This window comes from Poromitra crassiceps (genome assembly GCF_964638095.1).
Source record: "Poromitra crassiceps genome assembly, chromosome: 2".
NCBI classification, from domain to species: Eukaryota; Metazoa; Chordata; class Actinopteri; order Beryciformes; family Melamphaidae; genus Poromitra; species Poromitra crassiceps.
In genome coordinates, this window is record NC_139624.1 from 58,814,736 (window position 1) to 58,828,485 (window position 13,750).

A 13,750-nucleotide genomic window follows, 5' to 3' on the forward strand; every position below is an offset into this window, starting at 1 on the left:
TCGATTATTACATTTTTTTTTTATTTTTTTTTTTTTATATATAATCAAATAAAATATAATGGAAGTACATGCAGTTGTTTATTTTAATTATGGATCATAATACAATGCAATTCTAAATGCACTTTTATTTTAAAAGTAGCCACACAGTGAGAAAAAAGAAAGTGAGAAAAAAAATCATGTATTCGGGAAAAAAGTGATGCATCGATTTAAGATGCATCGCGATGCATCGAGATGCATCGATAATCGTTATCGAATCGAATCGTAGCCCTCTGAATCGTAATCGAATCGAATCGTGAGGCCAGTAAAGATTCACAGCCCTAGTGCATTGTACCTTAGCATGTGATAAATGCATACCTGCACACTTGAGAGAAGCAGCAGCAGCAGCAGAGGACCATTTAGCAGAAGACATCATCAGTGACATCATCAGTGGCATCATCAGTGATGTCACATGTAACAGGGCCATTATGCAAAACAAAAGATGTGGCCTGCCAAATTAGAATGCCCATAGCATGTGACTGAACAATGGCGATAATGACTGGCTAATGACCCCATTCAATTGAAAATGATATGATTGATATGGCCCACCATTGTCAGGTTTAGGCTTGGGCAGATTTTCAATTATATCGAATATATTGCGATATTTCCAGAATATCGCAATATTTCCGGAATTTTGCCATTTCAAAAATGGGGGGTCCTGTTGCCGCCCGGCGCCCTTCCCCTCTCCCCAAGGCAATGGTAGGAGAAACACTGCCAAGGAAGGATGACTAAAACTTGACATTCAGGAATATAGCGGTAAATTAAAAAGTAGGTCAATGTAAGGAGAAAATGTGCTTTCAGAAAATCATTAAGTCATTCATCCAATCCAAAGACCCAGTCTTCATATAAATTGGATCATATAATATGTATGTAGGCTTAGGCTATATGAATTTATGTACTAAAGATGTTTGTCAGTCTAAAAAGTTGCCTATAAATCCATGGGTAAATGGAGTTCAGGTGGTTATGATACTTCAAACTCATTGGTGTCCCAGGCATTGTACTGCAAGAGTGTGGTATCATTATATACTAATGTACTATTGAAAGAATGTGGAAACCTCATCTGGAACCAACCTCCCACAGTGTGAGGTGATGAGTATAATATGCTCACAGAGGAGGCTAATGTAATGTATACTGTACTGCACATGCATGCATGCACGCACATGCGTGCGCACGCACACACACACACACACACACACACACACCATGGAACTCTGTTTAACGTAAGCAAAATATTGTTTCCTTCTTCCCTCTCACCATGACGTGGATGTAATGTAAATACACCTGTTCGTCAGCTTGTGTCTATAGAACATGGTGTGATAAAATAGTGGATGGCTAATCACCTCTGTACCACAACCTGCTGTACTCTAAATCCAATAGTGAAGGCTCAGAATATGGGAACAGTAACACCGCTGAGATTTACTCTATGTTTACTCTTTGTATGGGAGTATAAATAAACCTTTCCTCCATGTTAAAATCTGGATTTTAAGCAGCGAGCGAGCGAGCAGCCTGATGCTGAGTCCTGCAGGCTGGCCAATCCGGTGTGAACCCCAGGTGATGTTTACTCAAGCTGTGTGAACCCCAGGTGATGTTTACTCAGGCTGAGCCAGCAGCAGCTGCCCACACGGCCCACGTCGACTCGCTCGTCAGACGCAGGCGAGAGCGCCGTCTCTGACACGCATCTGTCACAGCGGCGGAAAATCTCCCCCACGTTCGCCACATCTTGCTCTTTCTACAGCAACCTGCAGTAGTCACCAGAATAAAACGTTGGTATTTTACACGTCTGCAAACCAGGGATACATACGATCTCAACAACAATTTGAAATAGAACGTCTAGCATTCTATGTTCTGGCAAACCTACAATCTCAACGTAGATTTGAAAATCAAAATGGCGGTTAATTTGAAAACCTCGTCACATTTCCAACGTTAAACGCAAATAAAACAACTCTTAACGACTTTGGTTATTTTTAGGCAAGTAAAACAGCTTGGTTAAGGTTAGGGTTATGGTTTGGGTTACATGTAGGCTTAAATAACAAAAACTTTAAATGTGACTTATGGTTGAAATGTAGACTTTGAACATGGGACGCGAACACAGCTATCTGTTGTGAAAGGTAACGGCGCAGACACACTGGAAATGGAAGTGACGCGTCATGGAAGCGTCGAGCAGGAGCCTGGCCATTCACACCAGAAGCGCTCTGTTTTGCGCCGCGCCTCACTGTCTTTTGCTCCGCCCCGGTCACAACTTGTACTGACTTCATGCCTGGCTGTGATCGGTCTAGTCTGTTAACAAGGATGCTGAAATGAAACTGCCTGCGCTTCTCCTCGCTTCCGTGTTGCCAGCGTCTGATCTGTTTCCAGTGTGTCTGTGCTGTAAGTGTTTACGCCCTCCATCCATCTTGACCACAACACCCTTACTGGCCACCGCGCTATTTCAAAAGCAGACTCTATAATGTTGATATCTAAACGTGTGTTTTTGGTTCAGAAACGTCAATATTCTACGAATCAGTGGATTGGAGAAACATACAATGCCAACATGTTATTCTGGCGACCAGCTGTTCTCCAACGTCTCACACTGACACTCCCCCTCTCTCTCTACTCCTCCCGCAGCTTCCGCCTGGCTGCCCGGCGCACCGCCACCATGAGCGAGAGTCGAAGGGAAGCGTTGGCGGCTGCCCCCGCGCCCACCAGCACCCCCACTGCCGGTGGCAACAGCACCGACCTGGCCGGCCCGGGGGCTGGAGAGAAGGACGAGGCCTTCTCCAAGCTCAAGGACAAGTTCATGAATGAGCTGAACAAAATCCCACGTGAGTACGGCCGCTTCTCCCCCAACCCACAGAGGGATCACACTGCAAACTATGTGCAGAGTTTACTGTAGTAGTCTCAAAATGTCGCAAAACGCGTCATTTTGAGACGGAAGTGAACAGATGTTCTGCTCGAGGGCGGCTGTTCAAACTACAGATTTATTTATTTATTTTCCCGTCTGCACACATCCACGGAGAATCGCATCGAGAGCCTTAACGAGCGTTAATGACCTATGCCAGCTGGCAGGGGCGGTTTTTCTGCAAGCGGACGAACCGGGATTTCTCGGTGTAGGAAACATAGAGAAGGTAAACACTGTCCATCTGCTTATATTACCATCATTGTAATGATACAAAACGCCTTTAAGGATTCACACACTGTAGATTATTCTTAGAATGGGTGGCGTTCCCCTTTAATGGCTCAGGTGGAATTCTCCTATTAAATCGCCTCATGAGAAACAATAAGGGCGTTTGAAGTAAAGAATAAACATCTGACAACAATTATTGAAGTAGCTACTATGATATATGAATAAAATATGCATAGTGATCTTTTAGTTTCCCTGTCTATCTCCCTACTTTGAAGTAAAACCGTTTCCTCCTACCTCCTGCCCTTTCCTCAACACACAGCCACACGCTTTTGCCGTAAGCATTAAGCAGTACGGGTATCTGCATACGGGTGTTACTGTGTTATCCTGGATAAAGCGTTGCCTAGATATCCAAGGCATTTGCATTCAGAAGCATCCTAAATATAGACGTGTCCACAGGCTTCTGTGAATGTAATTCTCCCAAACAGGAAGTGGCTCCTGTGGAAGAGTAGCACGGTGACACCGCTAGTTATATTCCCCTCCTAGAGATTTATAGCGTGGGGAGTCTGATAAGACACTCTCGCTTTCATCACCAAATAACCCCCTCCCCCGAAGGTTTATTTGAACCGAGCGGCATATTTACCAGAGGAAATAAAGTGGTAATTTATATTCAGAGACTTTCACTGATGGAAAACGGGGCCAAATTTCCTCTTTGAAAAGCCGATTCGGTGCTGAGGGTGGATGAGCAGAATCAGCGATGAGGAGTTTGCAGAAACTGTACTTATTCCACCATGGGTGTCCTGAGGTTGATGTCCTGTCGCTATAGCCATTCATGCCACTTATGTATATCATACTATGTCAACAGCTGTGTTCACATGGAGCCTTTTATTCCACTAGTGATCAGAATAGTAGCCCAATCAGAATAAAAAAAACTCCAACGAGAAATCAGCACTGCCAGGCGAGCACGCGCAGCGAGGGACACTAGAAAGGAGCATCCAAAGTGCGCAAGATTTCTAGTCAGAATAAACGGAAATTTCATTCCGTTTGTGGTAGTGGTAAAACTCTTTCATAATCTATTGAATTGAATTGAATTGAATTGAATTGAATTGAATTTAATTGAATTTTTTATTTGAAATTAAAAACACATTCATTCAGGGATAGCGGAACGCATCTGAACTTGGGGGGGCCGGGGGGCACACACACGTCTGTGAACCACCATCATTGATTATTATTATCATCATCATATAAAGATTTGGGTCGTTTGAAGCCAGATTCATATAGGAATATCTAATTTTAAATTAACATTAGGATTAGACGGTTGTGATGTCAGTATTCAGTCTTAACAATCATATATTTGCTCCTTTTCTCACTCACTCCTATGTCACCACCTGCTCTCACTGCAGGGTTTGAGATTCAACTTTTTTTTATCACCAGCCAATATGGCTGCTAGATTTTAAAGTTACGAGCCAATTAATTTCAACTAGCCAAAATGTTTTTCTTGAAATAAACCAGAATATGAGGGCGACTGGGTTTTACAGCAGGGCTATTCAACTAAATTGTTCAGGGGGCCACATTGTCAGAAACCTAAGGGACCGGGGGCCGGACCGTTCCCCGAGCCAGTACACTTGACACAATGCGCCACCATATTTTCGCAGCCACGCTGGAACTATTATTAAGTAGGGGGTGCTGTAAGGAATGGAATCTCGGCAGCGCCGAAGAAAATTTTATGTTTTTTGGACTTTTATCCATATTTAGAAGAATATTTAATTTTAAATTAACATTAGGATTATACTGTTGTGATGTCATTATTCAGTATCTTCTCCTTTTCTATTATTAGTATTAGTATTAGTATTAAATACTGAGTATCTCATGAAAAACTATTAATATTGCATCTTTTGTGTTTAGCTCCGTCTCACAGCAGGCCCGGCTCCAGAACCAAATTACAGAGGGGGCCTGACCCTAGCTTGGGGGGGCCAAGCTACCCAAGGGGGGTCCGGGGGGATTCTCCCCCTGAAGAAGATTTTGTACATTTTAAAGTAAAATTCGTCAAACTGGTGCATTTGAGAGCAAAATGAAGAGGCTAAATCTATGAAGAACTACACACATCTCTAATGTGTTGTGACTTTACAAATAATTAGGCCTAAACAATTAATATTAAATGTATTTACACATTGTGCACAAATTGCATTCATTGTGACAAATTTACAATAGTTAATATCCAGCCAGAATCATTGCAAATGGAGGTTCAAAGTAACAGTTAGCAATAGCATTCAGTTAATCAATGCCTAATGACAGCCAGATTCCGTTTTAAACTTTAAAACAGAAAAACGGAAAAAAGTTTTTAGCACACACACACACACAAAAAAAAAAAAAATTTGAATGGGGGTCCAGTTTAGGGAATGGGGGGGCCCGGCCCGGTCAGGCCCCCCTCCAACGCCGGGCCTGTCTCACAGCATTGTAACATTGTAGTGCAGCAAGAAAGGAAAACTACTGTAAACATTTGAACCATATTTCTTGTTTAGAACCTATAGCTAGCAACATCGCCATCTCCTGAAAAACATTAATATTGCACCTTTCTTGTGGCTACATCACAGCATCTACTGAAAAACATTTATAGTGGATCTGACTTGTTTAGTTCACTTTAGATTCACATCACATCTGAAAAACAACCAGTCGAGTGTAATAAGTAAATGAGGTTTAATTGTAAAAAAAAAAAAAAAAAAAAAAACTTTTTTTTTTTGGGGGGGGCTGAAATGTACCCGGGCCCGGGCCCGTGTGGCCCGGGCGGTTCCGCGATCCCTGCATTCATTTACAAAACAACATATTATATGTCCGATAAGGGACAGAAAGAAGCCTGCTTATCTAGTCCTGCCCCTCCTTACTACTTCATTAGATAAGGTTTAAATAATAATAGCTGCCTTACAATACAAAACAGATAGCCTACCAGAGGCAATCCATCTTAATGCTACGAAATGTAAAATAAAATATACTAAGTAAGTGCAATACTCATTTTTCAAGCTCTCTCTTATACATGTCCATGATTGATAGTTTATAGATTCTTTTGAAATTTCCTATATGATTACTCCTTTTGATCATTTCATCCAAGCCATTCCAAAGCAGCACCCCACAAACAGAGATGCACATGCTTTTTCGAGTTGTGCGAACCTTTGGTTGTTTTAAATTCAGTGATCCTCTTAAATAGTAACCCCCATCTCTACCAGAGAACATGTGTTGAATGTTTTCTGGCATCATCTTGTTAATAACTTTAAACATAATTTGCCCGGTTTTATATTTTACCATATCCATGAACTTCAGAGTGTGAGATTTTAAAAACAGACTGTTTGTGTGTTCTAGATAACCAACTTGATGTACTATCTATTTGAAGGATATACATTATTTCAAGTCATCAGGCTATGTTAGAGTGCTAGATTCTGTATTTTGTGCATGTCAGAATCTTGCTGTGAAGGTATGTTAGCACACACCATGGATCCTTTTATTTGATGCTCGGAATGATTTCATTCAGGATGACAGAAACATGGCTCACGCAGCTAATGTTAATAGTTATTAGCTAAAGACAGTACATGACTTCCATGTCTTTATTTGGCAACAGAGCCAACAATTCATTACGCCCCCTTTTTCACACTGTAATCAGGACAAGCACTAATATAGGGGTTTGTTTGGTGTGCCGCAGACAGAAAGGTTCTCTGAGAGCATCCCAAAAAAGCTGCTCTATTATAGAGGGGCTGACATCACTTCCTGCCTCATTCCCTCAATGCAATGCCATGACTTTGCTCCCCAGCACTGCCAACCTGATGATGAATGCCCCCAGACTTGTTTACGCTGTGCAACGTCAAAACTGTCTGGAGAGACTCAGGTAGCGGATTTACCGTAACGAGGAATATGCGAGAGGAGAAGCTGCGCACTCAGCACAGTCGATCTGTTGCTGTTGTAGAGGCTTCAGCCCACAGCTTTGTGGTGGAAACACATAGAGCTGTCGCCTTGGCCTAACTTTGCAGGATCTGCCATGTGCTGTCGCTCAGGATCGGCAGGACGTATGCCAGCCATTGCCCTGTCTGTTTGCTCCAAAAAGACGTCAGATTGTCAATGGGAAAATTATTTGATTTATGAGCTCATAGTCCAGACATTTTTACCACTAAATTTGAGTCAACATCTCACTAATTGCAACAAAACCAAACTCAATGCATTTTGTGTCCTCAATGTGTTCTAAATGGGAAGAAAATAAAGTCTTAAAGGTCCCATGCTGTGAAAATAGGTTTTGATTGGGTTTTGTGGTTTGTATAAACTTGGAGGTGTCAAGTAACATCTCTAAAAGTATGAAATCACTTACTACAGTCATTCCTCTCCCTCCCCTGCCACAAGATAGAGCCCCAGGAGAGGGCGAATCAGAGTTCCAGAATTTGCATGGATTTACTACGTCATTTGCCGCCAACCAATAGGCGTAGAGCTAAAAATTTACAGGGCCCGCCCAGAGCCCGCCCCCTTACAGCCCTGTCCTACAACGAGATTCCGACAGCTGCCTGGCCTGCCTGAAGGAACGCTCTTCTCTCGTCCGCTGTCTTCACCATGTCTGTTGGCTGCTGTGTTAGCATGGAAACATGTTAAGAACAATGACCTGAACCCATGGGTAAGTGTTGCCACTTTGTGGTTGTACAGTTATATTACAGTTGTATTATATATACTGTGTTTGAAAACATAATTTCATTCTGTTGTGAACAGATGTAGGCTTACCTGCTGGCCTATGAAATGGAGACTGAGCCACAACAACTGTGTTGGGTGCCTTACTGTAGGCTAACCTCAGCCAGCCAAAACCAACACCGTGTCCCGGTGGCACGGACGTTAATTAGGACAAGGTTATGGACTAGTTGCAACAAGCTAATTGAACTAATGTTAGCGTTAGCCATTAGTTAGCATGCTACCCAAGCTTATAGCTTCTCTGGCTGACTGGACACAACAGAAGACAACCGACCAGCAACTAACAAATCTAGAAAGGTAACATTACTTTGGTGACCAGGGAGTATATTGTCACCATGAACATTTTACTTCTAACACTAAAATAATGGAAGATAGCCTATAGTAGTTACTGGCTGATTATATGCAGCATAGCATTTCACTTGTTTCTCTGGTAAGCCTGATTTATAAACAGTTGTTGTGGCAGCCATAAAACATGAATAATGACACTACAAGAAATACTACTTCTCTGGATGTTATCTTGTCCTATTTTCATTGAGACAGTTGGAAACATTTAGAATACATGGTAATTATTGCTGTAGGTTGTGGGTAATGTCGGTATTGCAGATTTCAAAGTTGAGCTAACTTTCCCGTTTGTGCCACTAGTACAACCAATCTGACGTCCCCACCTACTAAGAGAGACCATCCAGGATAGTAGACGTCTTGAGGAAGAGGATGAAGATCACCATCACCGTCTGGTATGCTGCTGCCACTCTCAAAGACATTAACAGACTTCAGCGCATCATCCGCTGCGCTGAGAAGATAATCGGATGCAACCTGCCATCCCTCCAGGACCTGCATGCAGCCAGGACACTGAAGCGGTCTCGCAAGATCATGGCTGACCGCTCCCACCCTGGCAACAGACTCTTTAAGACACTCCCCCACGGCAAGAGACTGAGGTCTGCCAAGACCAGAATCACCCGCCACAAGACCAGCTTCTTCCCAACCGCCATCAGCCTCACCAACAAGGCCCGGAAACCCCTTCCACCAAGGACCTCACCAACAACCCCCCCCCCCCCCCCCCCATATCTAATTTAATGCCTGTGTAACTGGGACTGTAAATTTATGTAAATTCCCTGCACATTTAACGTCTATTTAACTCAGTCTATAAATCTCATGTAAATTCAACGTAAATTCATATTTATTATCCACAGAACACTTCACCACTCATGTACATATTGTATATATTTACTCGATTTGATTGCACTTGCAACTTTGTGATTGTCTTACTCTTTAGTTATCTTCCTACTTCTTATCTCTGTATATTGATGTGACCGCTGCATACAGACAATAAAAGTGAATCTGAATCTGATTCTGAAGATCCTGCCATCTGCTTAGCTGACTTTCAGTACGGTATGTTTACCAACACATTTTTACACAAAACTTTGTAAATATGAAAATTCAATAAATATAAAAATGTTTTGTCTTTTCTATAATAAAATAATTTGATTCTGTAAGAAGTCAGTGTGTTATGGTTTCTCTACATGGAAGTGTAATAAAGTACAACACAATTACTGTACTCAAATTTATTGTCATGTACAGTATATAGTAGCCTATCCATGTTGGCCATATTTGCCAAATCAATCCATGCATAGAATACACAACTGCTATAATGTAATAATACCTCTAAACTGTAAGGATTCATAGTCTGATTTTATTATTGTCATGTACAGTACTAGTATCCATGTTGGCCATATTAATGTTGGCCAAATCAATCCTTGTACAGATTACACAACTGCTATAGCCTACTGTAATAATACCTCTAAGCTGTAAGGGTCCATAGTCTGATTTTGTTCATTACATTCTGAAGTGAGAATACATTAACATATAAACATACATGCCAAGATGATCCTGAACAGGCCGATTCTTCTGGCAACCTAAAGGAATGAGAACGGGTAACTGTTATTGCATTTTGCTAGCTTTATAAGAACATTACAATGACAATGACGTTTATTATTTTGCACAGGAAATTTAGAGTAGATGTGAGTAACGTTACTGTACAGACTATTGTAACATACAACAAACCATAAAGCTATCAACTAAAGAAGTAAGATGTTATACATGGGTGGAATGACCAAGCCTCCATGTCATGCAGTTATTGAAAACTGATGAGCTAGCTTTATTGCTGAATGACACTGACATGAATTAGCGTTACAACAGTCACGTCAAAATTAATAGATAGCATACTGTAGGACACAATAACCATTATTGTTTAGATGTGTCATGTCAATATTTGTATCCCTTGATGAGTCTTCACATCAATGTGATGCATTTGAACATAAATGAACGTTATATGCGTATGTCTGCTGTGGATTAGCCAGTCGGCAGCAGTACATCCACACAGCAGCCAAGCTAGGCGTTTATTGCTTATTAAAAAGGATCCCCATTATCTGCCACCTAGACAACAGCTAGTCTTCCTGGGGTCTAAATATAGTGATAATATAATATAACACTAGGGATAATAGCCGTGACAGACAAGGAAATCTGTAGTTGTGCAAGCTTACTATGCTAACGCTAGCTACTAGGGATGTTCATCAATTATCGAAAATCGATAATTGATCGTTAAGGAATGGAATCAATCATGTGGAATTTTTATCAATTATTGTTATTATTATTATTATTATTATTTTATTTTTTTTGCGGACTAGGTTTGGGTGGAATTTGTTCCTCCTCGCCCCACTCCATTGCACAGCCGACTAACGTGAGGTGGAGCTTATAGTTTCTAGTTTTCTGGCTGGGCACGGGCCTTTGTGCCAACAAAACTGTTTTAAACATGGGGAATTCACACCGGCATGTGCCGGGGACAGCAGAGTGTTGGCGAGGAGACACATTGAAATAAAGAGTTCATTGAGGAGAACACGTTGTCTTTCGTATTTTCTGCCATAGGCATTCATTTTGTAAAAAAATATATATATATATTAAAAAAATATTATTAATATGATCGATAATCGATAATTGATCGTTAATTTTTCCGATTGTCGATTATGGAAATTTTTCAAAATGAACATCCCTACTAGCTACACAAGCCAAAGCTAAGATAAAAACACACTCCACTTACCGCACCGATACGGGGTCCGCTCACTATGCCGACAACCCGCAATGCGAATGGGGTCCGCTCAACTGTTCCTTTTCCTCCATATCCGAATCTGTCAAACGGCCTCAATTTCACACTCTTTTTTGTGACTCTTTAGCTCAGTGCAGCTAGCTAGGGGCAGTGTACAGGCACAGCTGGTGCAGTCAGAGCCGTGTAGCTTGCTCTAGGCTTAGTCAGCTGTTTGCTTTGAGTGACAGATCAGGCGGCGCCTCACTCATCGGCCAATCAGAGCAGGGTCTTTGCAGAAAAAACTGAGTATACTGAGCTGCAGAGGACAAATACAAGAAAAAAAATCGAGGTGTCCAAATCCCAAACATAATCCATGACCTTATTTTAAAGACCACTGACAAATGTTTAAAACAGCCAAAAACCACACAATATGGGACCTTTAAGTAATCCTATGAGGAGAAAGTTTTGAAAATCACCTAAATATTATGCTACCAGACACTACAGGTAAATGGGGTAAAACATTTTAATTAATAGATACTGTATCACCATGAAACTTAGGGTGTATTCACACCTGTAGGTCGTTTGCTTTGTTCCGATTCAGGTACTTAATTGATACAATTGTTGCATTTGTGCCTTGGTTCGTTTGTGTTCACACAGCCACAAATCAAACGGTCCAAATAGTATTGTCAAGCCTCCTGGATTGGCAAGGAGACACTCCGGTAGGCTAATAGTCTCTCGGGATGGAAAAAATAATTCCCAGAGATTTTCCTATGTGATTATAAGAATGCGTTTTGTTAGACCTACATTGTAGGCTATGTCGGGCGTGCGCCATGCGAGGAGAGAGAGAGAGAGAAAGAAAGAGGGATGGATCGGGAGAGAGAGAGAGAGAGAGAGAGAGAGGGAGAAAGTTGTTTATTTATTTATGTAGGCTATGTAGCCTATGTAAGCCTATGTATTTATTTAGCCTATTTAGGCTATCGGGAATTTGGAGATAGAAGATCAAAGACCCTCGCAAATTCTGCTATTAGGCTACTATCACAGGGACTTCAGAGGATTAGCCAAGACATAGGCTATACTGTAGGCTATATGAACACTTGTCCTGTCAGGAATAAAATATTAATAAATAATGTAATAATAACGGACATTTCGAGGAAGACATGCAATCAGTCTGATTGTCTGATTGAACCAGACAATCTTATCACAAAGAAGGCTGGCTCTGATTACCACGACTTGTTTTCATTTATTGAATGGAGACCAACGGTAAGTTGATTGAGTTCAAACTGCTGATGTGATGATCCAAAAATCCCCCAAAGTTTATCCATGCAAGTCACAAGTTGCCAAAACAGGATCTGAATGAAGATGTTGTTTTTAAATGATAAAAATGCTAGTTCTTCAGGCCATTACGCACAGCGCAGCTGACTACGGCAGCTGGTTTATCCAAAAATGCGCACTGTTTCCTGCAGTTGTGGCGGATCGAGGTCGGATCACGTTCTGACTACAAACGAACCGCACCAACGTGGAAAACGATCTCTGTTTCGGAACAACTGCTCCAAACGAGATAGGTGTGAATACACCCTTAGTGAGAGGTTGACCCAAATTTTGTGGTAAAATGCCTAGACTATCTGTAAACACTTCCTAATGAGTTTATGGTCTCAATGGCTAGTTTCAAACCTTCTTTAATACAGCATGATGTTCATTTAGTAAATTATGGTCCCATTTTGAGTAAGGAAGTACTGTTTTGGGGTGCGATTGACAGGTCACCTGTCGAGTGATCGTGCAGCTCGCAGATCGCGGGCCAATAGCAGGTGGCTCTGTGGGAAACCCCTGGTCTCATGCTAGCTGCTTCTGGCTCCAAAAAACCAAGATGGTGACGGTCAAAATGCCAAACTCCAGGCTTCAAAATGGGAGTCCACTAACCATACGTCCATACTTTTATACGGTCTGCTCTGCATGGTCTATGAGAGATACTTTTGTCATGACCTTTAGTACATTACATATTTTTATATGGTCTGCATGGTCTATGAGAGATACTTTTGTCATGGTCTTTAGTACATTACATATTTTTATACGGTCTGCATGGTCTATGAGAGATACTTTTGTCATGGTCTTTAGTACATTAAATATTTTTATACGGTCTGCATGATCTATGAGAGATACTTTTGTCATGGTCTTTAGTACATTAAATATTTTTATACGGTCTGCATGATCTATGAGAGATACTTTTGCCATGGTCTTTAGTACATTAAATATTTTTATACGGTCTGCATGATCTATGAGAGATACTTTTGCCATGGTCTTTAGTACATTAAATATTTTTATACGGTCTGCATGATCTATGAGAGATACTTTTGCCATGGTCTTTAGTACATTAAATATTTTTATACGGTCTGCATGATCTATGAGAGATACTTTTGCCATGGTCTTTAGTACATTAAATATTTTTATACGGTCTGCATGATCTATGAGAGATACTTTTGTCATGGTCTTTAGTACATTAAATATTTTTATACGGTCTGCATGATCTATGAGAGATACTTTTGTCATGGTCTTTAGTACATTAAATATTTTTATACGGTCTGCATGATCTATGAGAGATACTTTTGCCATGGTCTTTAGTACATTAAATATTTTTATACGGTCTGCATGATCTATGAGAGATACTTTTGCCATGGTCTTTAGTACATTAAATATTTTTATACGGTCTGCATGATCTATGAGAGATACTTTTGCCATGGTCTTTAGTACATTACATATTTTTATACGGTCTGCATGGTCTACCTCTATAGAATTACAGGCACACACAGACATGCGCACGCACGCAC

The 13,750-nt window shown here is 41.0% G+C and overlaps 1 protein-coding gene across 1 annotated transcript in view; it reads left to right on the plus strand.

Moving 5' to 3' along the window:
• syt1a (synaptotagmin Ia) overlaps positions 1 to 13,750 on the plus strand; it is a gene marked incomplete at its 3' end in the record, with an annotated part of 278,817 nt that overhangs the window by 126,314 nt on the left and 138,753 nt on the right. Inside the window, exon 2 of the mRNA XM_083632089.1 lies at positions 2,641 to 2,837. Within this exon, the coding sequence (XP_083488215.1) occupies positions 2,672 to 2,837 (166 nt within the window). The 5' untranslated portion in view covers positions 2,641 to 2,671. The remainder of the gene's footprint in view (positions 1 to 2,640; positions 2,838 to 13,750) is intronic.